The sequence below is a fragment of the Kogia breviceps genome, chromosome 13, assembly GCF_026419965.1.
Source record: "Kogia breviceps isolate mKogBre1 chromosome 13, mKogBre1 haplotype 1, whole genome shotgun sequence".
Taxonomy (NCBI): domain Eukaryota; kingdom Metazoa; phylum Chordata; class Mammalia; order Artiodactyla; family Physeteridae; genus Kogia; species Kogia breviceps.
The window spans coordinates 84844839-84862041 of record NC_081322.1 but is presented as its reverse complement, the minus strand read 5'-3'; the positions used below and the strand labels follow the sequence as shown (position 1 = coordinate 84862041).

Sequence of the window (17203 nt, the reverse complement as noted above, 5' to 3'; positions counted from 1 at the left end):
CGTATTAAGATTCCTGGAGGACTGTATGCATATTTGAAGAGTACGTTTCTAGTTTTGGGTCATAAATGAGTTAACTCCTGTAAATCTCCTAGCCCAGTGCCTATCAGGGAGTGCTTTACTACGTGTAACTATTGTTATTACTACATTCTAAAGCTGGCTTAGGAAATGGGTTGAATTAAAAGGGACATTCAGCTGCTGTGGCTACTTTGTGGTAATAATAATAGCTACACATTATTGAACAGCTGTGTGTCCTGTTCTCAGCTTAGGAGCTTTGGTATATGTTTCCATGTGTTCCTAGATCTTTACAGTAACACTTTCAGCTAAGTAGTACTTTGCTCCTAATAATACAGACAGGAAAGTTTAGGCTCACCATGTAAACATAATCAACGTCAAGGCCTAGGCCTAATCATAACATCCAGAATTTTAAGGTTGAAACATGGATTAATTCAACATAAAAACAGAAATGGCTCCTCTGTTCCTTTTCCCCATTAAAAACAAATAGGCTGTTTTTGATCCAGAGCCTCATGTTCCAGAAGCAAATGGTTGAAAATGTGCTGATGTCAACCACTTCTTACAAAGGGCATTGTTAGAGGGACACTAGCAAAATAGTTTTCTGAAAAGTTCAGAGTGTGAAAGTGTGGGTGTCCTAGCCTGTTTGTTATTGAAGTCTTACCTGTTTTCAAAGTTCCACTTAAGAGACCCCATTCAGGTATTTTATATACTTAGTAGAAAAAAAAAAAAAAAAAAACAGGAAAATCTAACAAAATTAAAGAAGCACTTCTAATCTCCCCATCCAGCTATAGCTACTGTTATTTTTCTGTTTTACCATTTTCCATATTGTCATAGTCATACTATAAACTCAGCTTTGATTACAGATTAAAAAAAAATTTAGTCTTAACATAAAGCATTTCCCCAGCCATTAAATATTCATAGAAAACAAATTTTAGTGGCTGTGAATCAAGGGGTTGACAAAGTTTGTGTGTAATTGTCCAAATAGTGAATATTTTTGGCTTCATGGACCCTATAACCTCTGTCACGGCTTTTCAACTCCACTGTTGGAGCATGTGAGCAGCCATGCACCTAGCAGCGTGCTCACAGTGGGCAACGTGTATGTAAAAGAGAGCCGCTGTGTCCCAGTAAAACTTTATTTATAAAAACAGGTGGCAGAGCAGATGCGGCCCACTGGCTACGTTTGTATGATATCGTATATGACATAATTCATAGAACTCTGTTTTTATTTTTTACTTTTTTTTTTTTGCGGTACCCGGGCCTCTCACTGCTGTGGCCTCTCCCGTTGCGGAGCACAGGCTCCGGACGCGCAGGCTCAGCGGCCACGACTCACGGGCCCAGCCGCTCCGTGGCACGTGGGATCTTCCCGGACCGGGGCACGAACCCGCGTCCCCCGCATCGGCAGGCGGACTCTCAACCGCTGCGCCACCGGGGCAGTCCCAGAACTGTTTTTAAATTTAATTTTTCAAAATTGAAGGATAGTTAATTTACAATGTTGTGGTAATTCATAGAACTCTTCCACTGTGGGACGTTTAGACGGTTCTCAGTGCTGTAACACAGTATCACAGGGGTGACACGCAGGCCGTGGCGGGCACGTCTTTTGGTTTACATGTACCTCCCACATCAGTGTCAAAGTCGCCATTTCCTTTTAGCAGCAGGTCATCAGGGGCCAACCACTAAGACCCACTTGGGTCTTGTGGGATGGATCCATGAATAGGAAATAGCCCTGAGAGTACTTTTCCCCAGCAGACAGCCGTGATTGACTGCACTGGACCATTCACCTTCCAGACCCAACAGCTGCGACTTTGGAGTATATGATCCTTCTCTTGGCTACACAATAGACCACCATTCATAGCTCCTTCAAATTGCCACAAATTAATTTTGGAAAGAGTTCAGGGGTAGGTAATTTTTTAAATAATCCTAACCCGCCGAGAAAGTAAGTTGAGTTCTTTGGTGAAGATTTTTTGTTTTGTTTTCATCCTCAAGGCTGTGATCAGGGAGGTGACTGAAGGGCAGGGAGCAGGGACCATGAAAACATCCCTGCTGACAGGAGGGGACGGCTGAGGAGAGGGCCAGGAGGCCTCCCACAGCCTGAGACCCACCCGTGGACTCAGCGGCTGGCCTTTGGATGGCCCGTGTGGGGGAGTGGTGATGCGTAGAAAGTGTAGCCTGTGCCTGGCACACGTGGGCCCTCACCCCTCACTTGGCGGGTACTCTGATCTTTGGGGACTTGCCTCTGGGCTCTGGGGCAGGTCCTCGGATTTTATGGCTTCGGTTCTTTTCTTTCTTTTCTTTTTTGTTTTGTATTTTGTTTGGGGTTTTTTTTTGCTCACGCTGCATGGCATGCAGGATCTTGGTTCCCCGACTGGGGATCGAACCCGTGTCCCCCGCGGTGGAAGTTCGGAGCCCTAATTAATGGACCAGCAGGGAATTCCCCAGGCTTGGTTCTTTTTGAGGGAATCTGCATGTTGGAAATTTGTGTGTGGGAAAAACAAAACCAAAACCCGCCAAAACGTGGAGAGGCTACTCCTGAAAGGTATCTGTGCTTTTCCTTCTCCCAACGGGGAAGATGCTTGTGGCTTTTTTAAGGTCAAGGGAACAAGTGGCTGTTGACACCTTTCTCTGGCCTGCATGGGTGGGTTGGGGGATATGGCCTGTTGCCCCTCAGCTGAGCTTTGTAGTTTTTGTGGGAGTGACAGGGAAAAGAGACAGGGCAATGCTGAAGTATGGCTCTTGCTTCCGGGCCTCGTGGGTTCAGGGGCATGACCAGTTGTCACCAGGAGCACAGCTGAGGCCGCCACTTGTCCACATCACCGCCTCCATCATCTGTGCCACTCACTGATGGATGACGGCTATTTCTAGGAGCATCTTGGCCAATTCCAAAATTAGGGGCGAAAAATATAGACCCCAATCCCCACTGGATCCCTGCTTGTCCCCCGCCCTCGCGTTAGGGGCCTGCAGCACCTGCAGCCTTGGGGCTGCGCTGGCCAGCAGCGGGGTGGAGCTCTCCCAGTGCACCTCTCGGCTCCGCCGTTTCCTAGCTGTCGAACCCAGAGAACCCGCTGGGCCACGTTTCCTGGTCTGTAGGGGGGGTAGGGTCCGCCCACCCGCAGAGCCAGCAGGGCTGCTGCGGACCGGGTGAGGTCTGCGTGGTGGGCTTAGCGAGCACTCCGGGGTGGGCTCCTACCTGTGTGAGCTGGTGGAGGAGGATGCAGCATCCCATGGCGCCCAGAGGTTCCCGACGGCGGAAAGCCAGGCCCCCTTGCTCCCTGTCCCCTGGGGCAGAGGGTTCGCACGACCTTGACCTCCAACTGACCGGTGTCGTTGCGGGAACTGTCCCCGTGCCAGGAGTGCACGTTCACTCCTCCTAGAGATCTCCGGCGGCCGTCGGGGAGGACCCCACGCCCCCTTTCACGGACGCCCCGGGCCCCCTCTGTTTCAGGGCTCCAAGGTCCTGGCCAAGAAGGAGCTGGCCTATGTCCCCATAATCGGCTGGATGTGGTACTTCACGGAGATGGTCTTCTGCACGCGCAGGTGGGAGCAGGACCGCAAGACCGTCTCCGAGAGCCTGCTGCACCTGCGGGACTACCCCGAGAAGTACTTCGTACGTGCACGCAACCCTCGGGGCGCCCCGTCACGGATGAACTCGGGGCGCCCCGGTCACCCACTCGCACTCGCTCACGCCTCTGCTTCCTGAGCCTCCGCAAATGTAGACCCTCTCTCTGAAGCTCACAGACCCTTGAACACAGTAGACCGGGGGCTGGAGGTCCGGCCTGAGGGGAGGGCAGGCACAGCTGCCAGGCCATCCCTGCTTGGGCCACTTCCTAAGGCTCCTGGGGGACCGTGTGCGGCGTTTGGCGGCGGATGGTGCGCGGGCCCCTGGGACCTCGTGTGACCCCCGGGCTGTGTGTGTGACCTCAGAGCTGTCTGAGTGACCATGGGGTGTGTGTAAGTGGCCTCGGGGACGTGTTTGACGGCCACCCTGTCCCTTCCAGTTCCTGATTCACTGCGAGGGCACGCGGTTCACGGAGAAGAAGCACCAGATAAGCATGCAGGTGGCCCAGGCCAAGGGGCTGCCCAGCCTCAAGCACCACCTGCTGCCTCGCACCAAGGGCTTCGCCATCACCGTGAGGAGTTTGAGAAATGTAGGTAAGGACGACCCCGCGGGGCCCCGTGCAGTGAGGGAAGGGGACCCCGGCATCCATAGGAGTAGCTTCCTCCCCGTGCCCCCCCCCCCCAACGCCCCCCGACGGAGGGGAGCCAGGGACGGAGGCTGGCACGTGACCCCTGCTTAGCCTGGGTCCGGGCACCCAGCGTTGGAGGAGTGGCCACTGCCTGCACAAGTGCGCACACGCACGACGCCCACACGTGTACGCACACGCACGCTAGGCCAACACTGCCCTCTGCTGCTCGACGCCGCTACTGCAGGCGGCGGGCGTTGCTGCGTGCGCCCAGGTTTTTGTTACGGTTTTGCTTTCTTTGGCATTTCTTGCCCGTCTTTGGCACCAGCTGCCTCCAGGCGATGATCTCTGTGACCTTGCCGTCTGTCCGGCTGGCCTTGAGTCCGGAGCCCTAAATTACTGTAGGTAAGGACAAGAAGCAAGTAGCAACAAGACCAGCTTGCCGCAGTCTCTTTTTGTCTCCTGTTGAATTCTGCTCCCTTTAGTTTGGAAACACGTGCTTTAACCCTTTCCTGCCCCGCGGGTGCCGGAAGCCCCACTGCCCTGTCCCTCGTCTCCCAGGAGGCGGGAGGGCGGAACCGGGGGACCTCCCCGCATCCCCGGCGCCGGCTCTGCGCCCGCCGAGGCGCCGAGGCCCCGAGGCCGAGCATTCTGCGGGGAGAGCCGGCGGGGGCCCAACGCGGTCTCTGCGGCCCTGGCCCCCGGTCCTCTCTGCCCCGTGAGGCCGAGGCCCCCAGCTCCTCCCCGGCCTGCACCGGGGATTGGGGTCGGTGGGTGTGGACCGTGCGGCGTTTCCGGTGCCGTTCCCACACCGGGGCGGGGGGCGGCGGCCCCTCCAGGAGCTTTGTCTTTGTGATCGCGCAGACCGGCCAGCCGGCTCCTGCGGATGGAGCGAAGGCAGCACCGGGTCTGACTTTAACACGTGGGGACCCTGAAGGTCCCTGACTGCTCCAGGCGGCTCTGGGTCCCTCCCGCAGATTCTTGCGCCTGCCTGAGCTTTGCCTACAGGACGAAGGGGCAAAGACTGCCCAGCCCTGCAGGCTGTCCCAGCCCCGCGAATAGTGACGACGATGATGATGACGATGATGATGATAGCAGGGCAATTCGAATACGCCAGGCAGCACCTCACACATAGCGTGGCCGCAGCACGTGCCCTCCAGATGCAGTGAAGGAAACAGGTTTTTTACTTCCAATTTACAGATGAGGAAGTTGGGGCTGAAGGGTGAGGAACTTATCCCAAGTGGCTCTTCGATTACACAGCAGGCTGGGGTCGCACCCAGGGCTGCCTGGCTGGCGGGGCGTACCCGTCCTTCTGCGGGCCTTGCAGGCAGACGGATCTCGTGCCAGGCCCAGTTCTGTCACTTCAGGACCTTGGGGCTTCTTCTCTGGAAAAGGAGGGAACTGTGCAGATTTAGGCTGTTCTCTGGGGAAGCCCCATCCTTTATTAATCTAAGTAACTAACACCACCTCTGTTGGAAGCAGGCAGGCTGAAGAAAGGAGATGTGAAACCCATTGACGGACACGGGCTCTCACACCCTGGGGCTTTACAGCCAGGCCCCATGCAGCCCGAGGCCTTTCACGCTACCTAATTCTATGCTTAAAATGGCTGGACGATGTACTGAACGTGAAGGTTATTCTCCCCCAGCCTTACTCTTCCTAGGGAGGGGGACACCTCTCCCCGCCAGGGAGGACAGGGGAGTGGTCTCGGTTGCCTGGGTGAAGGGGTGGGAAGCTACCTGCCGGCACTCCTGCAGGTCAGCGGGAAGGACCCTCTCCCTTTGGCTAAGACGTGCTCTAGCTGCCAGAGCACCCCCTGTGGACCCCACATGGTGGGCAGGCGGCAGGTGGAAGCAAAGGGACGGTGGTTTTGAACCTTGGTTCTTCGTGCTCCCAGCCAGACCAAGTGACTTTCTAACCCACCCGTCACCCCACTCACTCGACTGGTAGTAATTGCAGGTATGCAGAGCTCTCAGTGACGTCTCCTGAGCACAAACGGTGTGCTGGGGCCTTTGGGAAGGGCTGACATTCAGCATCCTGGGTCCCATTCCCCGGGGGGAACTAGGCTCAGGGAGACTGAGTGGACTGTTCAAGAGAAAACCCCGCATCTGGGAAAAGGTGGCCCTGGGATTCGCACCCACACTGACCGCATAACTTCTGTGCTTCCCACTGTCCGGTCCTGCCTTACTGACTCTGCAGGGCCATCGGTTTCCACTGCATATTTCTACCCTGCTCTTCCCTCACTGTTCCTTCACACATCCTCCCCTCCTGCCATCCTGCCCTCCAAGAAGCATTCACGGAGCCTGGGCCAGGCCCTGGGGCTGCAGCAGCAAATGTTGCTGACAGGTTAGCTCAACAGCTGGTAGACTGGTTAAAAATCACATTCTTGTTTGTTTCTCACCTACGTGTCAACTGACTAAACCACGTTTCTTTCAGTCCCTTAGGAAGTTTCCAGTGTCTTATTCTAGTTTTATAGCTATCTTATTTTTCTAGGGGAAAAATGCACATAGAATGGTTATGCCGCCGTAACTCAGAAACCTCCTTAGATAGTATTCTTTGGATTGATTTACCTTGCTGTTGGTATTTGTTTAAATATTGATATCTGTTGTAGTACATCATCTAGATGGGCCAGTGCAGTATTGCTTTACACTGATCTGACCTCAGTAGTAACTGTTTTCTGTTACTAAGGTGTGTGCTTTTCTGATGATGGAACGTGGTATGTACTCAATGTAGAACATTCGGACAATATAGAAAAGCATGAAGAAGAAACTAGTAGTCCCTTCATTCCAAGATAATCAGCTAGCAACTCAATTATTGTTTTTCCAGTATGTATGTCTACAAAACGAAATTGGGTTCACATGCTATATACTGCTTTGTATTTGTTTTATTTTTTTATAGTTTCAGCTGTATATGACTGTACACTCAATTTCAGAAATAATGAAAATCCAACACTGCTGGGAGTCCTAAATGGAAAGAAATATCACGCAGATTTATACGTTAGGTAAGCTGGCTTCGTTTCCTTTCCAGAAAATAGGGCGCCCATCCCAAAATAGATAAATCACAAATGACCCGCAGACCTCCTTCCAGGGGAATGTATGAATGTATTAATAATTTCTTGTCTGCAGTCTGTACTAAATGGAACGTGTTCACAGTCATGTTTATATTAACAGAGACTCGTGCACTGATGTAAATAAGTACGTGAAGCCTCTTGTCTTCCCAGACACTGTGTGGCTCTCTCTTACCAACTCACTCTCATCAAAGAGCTCAGGTCCGACAAACGAAAGACAGTATTTTACAGCCATTGTTGAGACTGAGTGTGAGAGTTTATTTTATTGACCCCCTTTCTTGGAGGATGTGTCTACTCCATAGAAACAGACACAGATAAGAGCATCTGTAATTTGCAAAGAGGCCTCGAAGCAAATGGAGAACATTTCAGCAGCGTCTCACTTATGTGTTATATTTCAAGCTAGGGAGCACAGAGAGGCAGGTGTGCTCCTTCACAGGTCTTTGAGTCATTGAATCAGGCGCCGGGCCTTTCCCTCGTGGGCCGTGACTGCATTGGGGCCTGTAGTTCCCCCCGTATGGATGTGGCTTTGCCCTCTTTTCGTCAACCGAATTACCCTCTCACTTCCACATTATCTAGACTGCTACCTAAATAGAAGCCGAAGGACGGCACGCAGTGTTAGTCTGAACCTGTGTTCGGGGCACCCGGCACGGGCCTCCTCCGTGCTAGCTGCTCTCTGCTTGGCAGGCGGATCCCTTTAGGAGAAGTCCCAGAAGACGAGGACAGGTGCGCGGCCTGGCTGCACAAGCTCTACCAGGAGAAGGTCGGTGCGACGGGGTGGGCTCTGCACCATCTAAGGGTCCTTTTCAAGCGGCAGCTGTGGTGCTTTGGGACCCTCCGGGAGTTGATGGTGGCGCGTGAGCCTCTCCCACCGGGCGAGACAAAATGACCCCAGAGCTGACGCTCTACTTGGCGACAGGGGAAAAAAAGTCTCACAATGTTTTTAAAGGGGCCTTCACAGAAAGAATGGAAGACTGTTTCATGGGTGAACTGGACAAAAGAGGAAGTTACGGCCCCAAGAGCCCTTTGTCCATGTTCCCGTCGCTGGTCTGAAGGCAGAATATTCTTGGGGGGGGGGGTGCTCTCTCTGGCAGTGACGGCTCTGGGTCCACTGTGTGGTTGCCCGTCTGGTCTCTAAAACATCACCAGCGTGAGCAGGACGAAGGCCCACAAAGGGTCCACCCGGGCCGCGTCTGACTCCTTTAGGAATCAGAATTAAGAGGCTTTCGAGCTGGTGGTGGGTTTTCCGCTTACACTGAGGGAAGTGTAACACTTACACGCCTTGGTAGAGTGATGGCCTTGGGTCCTCTTCACACAACACGCTCCCAGGCCTGAGCCCCGGCTGATGCCCGGGAGCGCTGTTCCCAGAAAGCTCCCCCTGCCTGGATTTGTAGATACAAAGAGGCGCCAGCTCTCTCTCTCTGTCCCCCCTTTCTTTTTCCTCTCCTTTTCTTCCCTTTCTACCCAGGGTCATAAGAGAAATTTTATTTTGCTGAGCTGAACGCTGGGAAAGCCCAGCTGGTCCAGCTGTATGTGGGTCGCTCGGCCTCTGTGCCCTCCCGTCCAGTGCACTGGTGGCAGCTGCACACAGTGTGGACTCCGGGCACTTGTCCTCTGTCAACGGGTTCTCCTGCTCCTGTAGACTTTGGGGGCGATGTTTCCTTCTAGGAAATGCAGTTCCCAGTTTCAGTGTATTAACATGCCACAGGATGGTAACACGTGGAGGCCAAAAAATGGAGGCATCATTGACAAAGTCCCCTCCCTGCCAGGTGGACTTTATTACAAAAGAAATAACACAGCCCACAGAGGCCATAAACATTCTGCTGCTGGAGCTGACGTCTGGCCCTGAGCCAGGCGTCTGTGTCCCACCCGGCAAAGTCATAAGGTCAATGGCCAGAGCCCGCGAGGCTGGCAAGAGTCGCGGTGGCCACCACGTCACTGAGGAGCAGTGGGGGTCTTGGGTGAGGTTTAGTTTTCTAATCAAGCCAGAGAGAAAGAAAACCCTGGAGCGAATACAGAGTTCAGAATCCTGCTGACTCCTAGAAAAGGGAGTACTTTTTCCTCTTGTTAGAGGTTATAGATAAAAAATCTTGGCTTAGCAAATGTCTCACTGGAAACGAGACAGAAAAAGCATCCTCAGTTCCCCATTGTAACATTACAATAGAAAAGCACTATCAAGGCCATTGAGGAAAAGAATTCAAGAAAACTTGCCCGTTTTTTAAATGGGTGAATTTCATGGTATGTAAATGACACCCCAATAGAGCTGGTGTTTTGTTTTTTTTTTTAAGGCACAAAAGTATCACCTCCTGTTTTAGTACAATCAGGCTTCTGTCACAAAGTGCCACCCACAGGCATGGTGGCTTATAAACCTCAGAAGCTCCTGACATTTCTGGGGGTTGGATGACCAGGACTCAGAGATGAGGGTGCCAGCACGCTGAGTCAGGTTCTGGTCCTTGCACGCCATCTTGCTGTGTCCTCATGGTGGGAGGTCTGAGAGAGCTCTCTGGGGTCCCTTTTATAAGGGCACTAATTCCATTCTTGGGGGCTACACCCTCATGACCTAATCACCCCCCAAAGGCACCTCCTCCTAATACCACCATCTTCGGGGGTTAAGATTTCAGTGTAGGAATTCAGGGAGGCAGGTGCAAATATCCAGTCCACCGCACCCCGGTTACCTACTCACCAGGCTCCTTGATGGCCCCGCTGGGATGAGAAAAATCACCCAAGTCCTGGCCAGGAGGCGGAATGGGAGGCCTTGGCATGTCAGGTGCCGTCTCTCTGGGCATCCACACGTCACTGTCACTTCCTGGGAAGCCCTCCGTTTGGCCGACTGGCTGTGTCTCCCTCACCAATTGAGGCTGGGAGCACCCCGCACATGGTACCTTGTCCTACAATTGCTTGATCGTGTGATTTCCCTGAGACGCGCCAGGCTGGGGGGCAGCCGGGGAGGGGCCGCAGGGTAGAGCCCGTGAAGTGCCCAGGAAGGGCCAGCGGCTCTCCTTCCAAAGAGGCCCTTTGAGGGCTCATTTTAATCATGACCTTAAGTAGTCAGAAAATCGTATCATTTAGTACATCCTGATTGATTGGGAAAGACAAGTACTTTAGACATGTCTATCTCAAGTTGTGAAAGAGAAAATTAAGCACGTAAGGTATAAGGTTTGGGTGTATGGACGCTTGTTTTCCAGAGAACTCGACTCCCTGGAGAACTGGGCCACGACGGAGCGAGCCAGCCAAGCAGGGCCGCAGATGCTCTTTGCTCGGCGAGCGCGCTGTCGGCCCTGGGAGGATGTTAGGGTATTTGAGTCGAGCTGGGAGACACCCCCCCCCCCCATTGGCCGTTTACCGGGTTCGGGAGGTTCCGGCCCAGGGGGCCGCCCGGCCTCACCGCGGGGAGGGCCGGGGCGCCGGGGAAGGGGTGGGGGGCCCGGGGGCGGGCGGGCGGGCGGCAGGAGGTCACGTGGCCCTCTGCCCACAGGACGCCCTCCAGGAGGAGTACTCCCGCACGGGCGCCTTCCCCGGGACGCCCATGGTGCCCCCGCGGCGGCCCTGGACGCTCGTCAACTGGCTCTTCTGGGCCTCGCTGCTGCTCTACCCGTTCTTCCGCTTCCTCGTCAACATGGTCCGCAGCGGCTCCTCCCTGACGTTGGCCAGCTTCGTCCTCGTCTTCTTCGTGGGTGAGTACGGGGCTGCCGGGGCCCGGGCGGGGGGGGGCAGCATCTGCGGGAGGGGCAGGGAGGAGGGGGGCACCGCGCTGTCCGTGAGGACAAGGCCCGCCTGCAGAAGCTCGAGCCGGGCCCGGAAACCCCAGCCTGGGGGTTCTTCCGCCCGCGCGCCCCCTCCCCGTGCGCATGCGCCCCTTGCGCCTGCACGCCCCGCCAGGGGCCAGGGACCTGGGACGAGAGCTCCGTCTTCCCCGGGCTCTGCTCATCAGCAAGAAAACTATTTCCTGGGTCCTAGCAGGAACCAACAAAGGCTCTTTGCTATTCAAAGTGGGTCCAGGCCTTTTGGGGGAAGTGTGGGTGCGTCTCCTCGGTTGCCACCTGCACTGAGTGGAGATGTTGGGTAACTCGGTCTTTTCACTCATCCCTACGGGGTTTCTTGACCCGTATGTGGTTTCAAACGACTGACGTTTCTTCATAGCCCCAAGCTTCCCTGGGCACTGCCACTTGTTTTTGAAGTGGGGCAGCCAGTTACACGGCCGGTGTGCTGCTTGGCCGGCTGGGTGTCCAGGGGAGCTGTGGTTGCCAGGCCCCCAGTGCAATGGGGATGGCGGGTTGGACCCAGCCTCTCTGCATATGCAGCAGCAGGAAGGCGAGGACGCAGACCACACCCTCTGGAGGAAGCTGGGGCTCCTTGCAGATGACGGCCGGGGAGGGCTGCCCGGGTGTGTGGTGAGCAGAGGCCCAGCACCCTCCCTGGGAGACGTGGGGCGTCTCCAGATTTGGAGGAAGTGACTGCTGTCTGCCCAAGACCTCATCACCCGTGAGCCCGAGGCTTGCTACGCTTTGCCCGGAATCACTATGTCTTGGTCCTCTCATGAAGCCTTTCTGCACTGGAGTCCGAGGTTCACTCTCCACAATGTCATCAACTCCGCTGCACAGAAGTTCTATCGCTGGGACGGGGGCTCATGTCCCAGCCTGTTTGGAGTTGGCCCCAGGCTGAAGGCAGCCCACTGTAACTGACCCATGGGCTCCATCAACCTCACACGCTGGGCGGACTCTCCATCCCAGTCGGCCCCCTGGTCTGACAGTTCACAGTTTCAGCCACTCCCCCTCTATCCACTTTTACGTGCATGCTGTAAACAGACTGTTGCCAGGCCCCGTGTTCGGTGCTGGGCACACCAAGATGATTGAGGTAGACGTGGCCCCTGCGCCCAGGGAGCTCACCGTGTCTGTCGTTTCCAGAGGGAGCGCTTAAACTGCAGCTTCTGCGCTCTAGACCGTGTTTTCCAGCCTCCTAGTGGTTAAACCGGGCTCTGACGTACATCCTACATGTTCTCTGTTTGGGCCAAATCCCGCTGTCGGAGAAAAGGCAGGCAGGGACTTTGCTTGTCTGCTGCTCTAAAACTTGCGCCAAAAGCAACGTTGGGACACGCTGGGCGCTAAACGGGAACTTGAGTTGCTGCGTTGTCCAGGACCTGGTACTGTCCTTCATTAAGCCTTGCGGAAGGGCGCTTGTAAGTTACTGCGCTGCATGCCTCAGGGATCCGCACAGGAAGCAGAGGAATTCTGCAAGCCCCTGGGTACAGTGGCGTATGGCTCACCACGTTCTATTCGCCTCCCGTGCGCCGAAGGGTTAAAACTCGCCACCAGAACAGCCTCGCTCTGTTTCAATGTCTCCTAGTCCAGTTAGACCCCGGCGGCCACGCTCAGGGTAACCGAGGCAGGCGTTCTGAAGCGCAGCCAAGTCGGCCAGCTCTCGGCTGATGCTTGAGATTTACAAGGCTCCCTTCTTTGGCTCCCGTCGGCCAAATCACACCGGAGTCCCTGCGGGCTTCTCCTAACCTGCCCTTCCTCTTTCTGCAGCTTCCGTGGGGGTCCGATGGATGATTGGCGTCACGGAAATTGACAAGGGCTCCGCCTACGGCAACATGGACAGCAAGCCGAAACACAGCGACTGACCCAGGACGCACCACCATCCGAAGGGGACCTTGGAGGACTGGTGGACGCTGCCATCATCCTTGGAGGGACCCAGTGACGAAGCTGGGTGAGCCCCTGCTGGGGAGGCAGGGGCATGGTCTCAGCGCCAGATGGGGAGGCAGATGATGTGCTTAAATCCTTTCCCCCCGTGCTTTAGTGGGCTTCGGTTCTCTTTCTTTCCGTGTGAGTCCGTGTGAGCGTGTGTGTGCGGTGAGAGAGAACGCGTGTGAGTGAGAATGAGGTGCGGGTGGGTGTGGTCATTCAGAGGGTACTTGAGGTGCAGGGGGAGGGCAGAAGCTGGGCACACTGGGGGAGTTCCCTTCCATCCTTTGGTGCTGGGTTTTCTGTAACCCTGGATTGCCCCAGACAGAGTGCAAGTCACTTTAGGTAAGATGACGAAATTAAGCCTCCAAAAAAAACAATTAAAGTGTTTGGCTCCTGTGTGGTGTGTTCACACAGCCCGCTCCCCCCTTCCATTCAGCCCCTACCTTGCGTTCTGGAGTCTGGACCACGGCGCTCTCTGGAGGCTGCTCACAAGGAGGGGTCTGGGGGGAAGAGGGCCCGCGGCGGGCCGGGGTGGCCAGAGGAGGTGGGTTTGCAAACGCAGCAGCCTCGCGAGTGTCTGCGTGGAGACAGGGCAGGAGCCAGGAGGCTAGCTGAGCCGTGGCCGAAGGCCGCAGGACACGGTGACGGGGCCCCTGGGAGGCAGCGCAGGTTCCCCAGCCTCCCTGCAGTGCAGTCTCTGGCCTGAGCCTTGAAGACGTGCCCATCTTCCTGAAGAACCTCATCTCGAAGCCGAGCGTTAAAATACAGCCTGGGCGTCCTGCAGCGATTTGAGAGATGACTTTACAACCTCTGCTCATCTCGGTAGCAAGCAGAAATTGGTCCCCAAACAAATGCAGGCTCACTTTAACAGAGGACCATGCCGGAGCCCAGGAGCTCCTCTGAGCAGGGTCAGGCTGAGCAGACACTGGTACGTGGTCTCCCCGGGCTTTTGCTTTCCTTCTGGAAGCCACGACGCGGAAGAGCTCTGCTCCTTGGCATCTAGGACGGTCTTTGGAGTAAAATGGTCCACGTGCAGGATTTCGGCAAACTGCTGCCAGTCAACAGACGCCAGATGCAAAACAAGAACAGAGAAAAGCAGTAATATTTCCGGAGAAGAACAATTAGATACCAGACACCATGTGACCTCAGGCCAAGACGCCGCAGCACTGGGTGGGCCCGATGGGTACGTGCGCCGAGCTGGACTGCCCCACGCCAGCCGGTACTTACTTCCTATTTTGCTGCGATTATGTAAGAAGGGATGAACGGTCCCATATAAAAGTTGGCCAAATACTATGTAAAGGCTTATTCTATTCCGAATCATGTCCCACGTTTGCTCTTAGTCACTGAGTGCTTACCAAGCACAGGTGAAGTTACTAGAGGGTTTAAGAGCAGCTCTCTGCTTACGGGACCACTGATACAAATCAGCAGAAGTGAAAAGAGGAAGATCCTGATGTGAGAGTGTCGGTGAGGCTGGGGTGAGGGGCCCCTTACTGGAGTCCCCGAGGGCAGGGTGGGGCCTTTCCCACCCTGCCTAAGGCCACATGCCAGTTCCAAACGCTGCCTCCCCTCAGGAGCAGAGCTCTGGGGGCAGCAGCCCGGGATAAGCACCTCAGGTGTGCACCCGTGTTCCGGCGTGTCGGCTCACACCTGGGCCGTTCTACCCTGGGGTCTCCTAGCTCCCCGTGGGAGAAGACAGAGTAGAGCAGTCAGAAGCACTGGCTGTGCTCCGAGCTACAAGGTTCACCCTCGTGGAACCCTGCAGCTAAGTCCCTATAAGACCTTGCGTGAAGCATTTTACCTCTGTTTTCCCAACTGTAAAATGGGGGTGATAACACCTACCTCTTGGGTTGTGTCAAGGGTGAAATGAAGCAGTATACGTGATCACATTTTAAGACTCCTAAAGCATTAAATAAATAAGGCGAAAGCTTAGAAAGTTGCCTCCACACTGGTACTTCTCAAAAACGCTCAGAAATTACCTTGGAGTGTCCAAAAATGTGTCCTTTTTCTCAGTGCCATCTTCCCATTCAACAGCAGTAATCTAAGTTCTAATAACATATATCCACTCCTTCTGCCTGGAACATAAAAGGGACCCATAGACATTTAACCTGAGTTGGCTCTAGGACCGAACACAAAACATAACAAGCAAACGAACAAAGCTGCTCACCAGTGCAGACCTAAGGGTCCAGGTTGGAGGAAGGCAGGCAAAACATTCTCCTTAGGAAACCAGAGAGCGTGGGCTGCCGGGGAGAGATCCTAACGGCGTTTCAGCTGTTCGGCTCCCTCCATGAAAAAACATTTTGTTTGGCGGTACAGGGACACGGTGTTCCTCTTGCGCGTTACCGTAAAGGCAGAGACAGGCACCCCTCCCCGAATCCCTTCACCCTGTCCGGGTCTTGTCGATGCCACAATCTCTTCAGCAGAGAACAGTGCTGGTTCCCAGGGCGTTTACTTCTCTAAGAATTAAAAACCTGTGGATGTGAAGCCGGCTGTCTGTCCCCAAGCAGTGCGGGATCCTGTGTGACACCTCCATCCCATGGCAGCTTAGGTCAGCGCTGCTCAGAGGCTGCTCTGAAACCCAGTGTGGAAGAGAAAAATGCAGAGTTTCCTGCAGACTGGAGATCAGTGAGGGTCCTCCCAGGTGTTAAGGGCCATGTCCGAGACCTGCAGCTTTGAGGCAGGGAGTTTAATGCACTTCTTCTAGGAACTGAGCCCATAAAGGGACTTTCTTTACTTAGAAAACACCAACCACCTGAGATGAGTTTAAGGAAGGTGGACTGATTCTGTGACTGACGTGGAGGAAAAGCAGACGCACGTTCTGAGCTAGTCGGCCACCTTGTTTACCTTTTGTAGAGAGACCACAGTTTGCCTTTTTCCTACGATCACACAGTCGTACTGGAATAGCTCCTGACTGCTGTATTCTCTAAAGAAACCCTTGTTAAAAAACAAAAAAAAATGGCTTCCCCGGTGGCACAGTGGTTGGGAGTCCGCCTGCCGATGCAGGGGACGCGGGTTCGTGCCCCGGTCCGGGAAGATCCCACGTGCCGCGGAGCGGCTGGGCCCGTGAGCCAAGGCCGCTGAGCTTGCGCGTCCGGAGCCTGTGCTCCGCAACGGGAGAGGCCACTGCAGTGAGAGGCCTGCGTACCGCAAAAAAAAAAAGTAGCTACTGATGAATGTGTTTTTCTAATATATGCTAAGTGGGTCTGAAAGACAGTGATTTAGATGTAACATCCAGTAACTGTGCAGCCAAAATGTAGAAATAGCTGATGTGACAGACACAGACCAGACCCCGCTGGTTTCCGGTTTCTCTCCTGGTGAAGTGGAACAGTGGCCTGGCTGGTCCCCAAGGCAAACGGATTAGGCTTTCAGAGGCTTTAAGAACTTACTCGTAAACATGGACAGAAGCGAGAAGGCATCCGTGGAGGGGCCTGCTCCAAACAGGAGGTTTCATCCAGCACCGTCTCAAGCGCTCGCCAGGCTTTGCTCAGCGTTGCCAGGTTAGCGCGGGAAGAACAAACCCTCTGGCGACCGCCAGTCCGCCGGGTGACACAGGGGGGCCGCCAGGGCCGCACTTTCCTGCCACGGAAGCAGCACGGGCCACGAGTGCGCCTGCAGCTGGCCGTGTGCCGCCCCTCCTGCCCCGGAGCTTGTCGGAAGGGCGCCCACCGGCGTGACCCTCCTGTTTACTCTGTGACACGTCCCTCAGGTTGTCCTGTTCAGTGTCACCTCCTTCAGCAACTGTGTCTCCAACGCCTTAACCGTGCAGTTCCGGCGCGCTGTTTACAGAGCACACAATAAAGAAGCTGGAACGCATGTGTTCACTGACGCGCTGGCCCTGCCTTCCTTCTACGGCGGGTGGGACGGGGCTGAGCTGCCAGGAGCTGCACGTCGGGCAGCCGGTCTTCCTCCAAGCAAACAAGCAAGCAGTCTTCCCAGGTCCAGTCCCTCTGCTTTCCGAAACGACCCCGACCCCCTACAGAAGGCTGAGGGGCTCGGCTCTCACCGGGCCACCCGAGCCTCAGCGCCAGACCTGGCAACTACGAGCGAGCGGGCGCCCCGAGCTCTCCGAGGCTGCATCTCACACTCCTGCATCCCTGGCGTGGGTTTTGAGTATTTCCAGAGCTTCCAATAAATGTAAATGAAAAAAAATAATAATAAATAAATGTAAATGAAAACCGAGCCCTTCGGATGCCCCGAGGCTTCCTGTCCTGCTCCACTGGCCAAAGCACCGGGCGGACACCTGACAGGAGGCGACTCAGCACATACTCCTG

General features: G+C 54.9%; 2 protein-coding genes across 5 annotated transcripts in view; one reads left to right on the top strand and one right to left on the bottom strand.

Annotated features, from left to right (window-relative positions):
• The window catches only part of LOC131767983 (1-acyl-sn-glycerol-3-phosphate acyltransferase delta), a 1414884-nt gene extending 1401843 nt beyond the window's left edge, over nucleotides 1–13041 (top strand). For 2 of the 3 annotated variants that reach the window (XM_067011123.1, XM_067011122.1), the window contains exons 4-9: nucleotides 3452–3613; nucleotides 4005–4158; nucleotides 7086–7188; nucleotides 7939–8014; nucleotides 10727–10925; nucleotides 12777–13041. In XM_067011123.1, the coding sequence (XP_066867224.1) occupies nucleotides 3452–3613; nucleotides 4005–4158; nucleotides 7086–7188; nucleotides 7939–8014; nucleotides 10727–10925; nucleotides 12777–12871 (789 nt within the window). In that variant the 3' untranslated portion in view covers nucleotides 12872–13041. Of the gene's footprint in view, nucleotides 1–3451; nucleotides 3614–4004; nucleotides 4159–4518; nucleotides 4596–7085; nucleotides 7189–7938; nucleotides 8015–10726; nucleotides 10926–12776 lie in introns of all 3 variants that reach the window. The other variant, XM_059083506.2, reaches the window with a different exon arrangement.
• On the bottom strand, nucleotides 10670–14297 carry LOC136792392 (uncharacterized). 2 transcript variants are annotated; one of them, XM_067011125.1, is made up of 3 exons: nucleotides 13799–14297; nucleotides 13379–13713; nucleotides 10956–10968 (listed from the first exon to the last, which is right to left on the bottom strand). In XM_067011125.1, exons 1-2 carry the CDS (start codon nucleotides 14254–14256, stop codon nucleotides 13422–13424), a joined length of 750 nt encoding a protein of 249 aa, XP_066867226.1. In that variant the 5' UTR covers nucleotides 14257–14297; the 3' UTR covers nucleotides 10956–10968; nucleotides 13379–13421. The 2 variants fall into 2 exon arrangements, with proteins under 2 accessions (XP_066867225.1, XP_066867226.1); XM_067011124.1 differs by having other exon boundaries at nucleotides 10670–13713.
• Between the last annotated feature and the right edge of the window lie 2906 nt (nucleotides 14298–17203).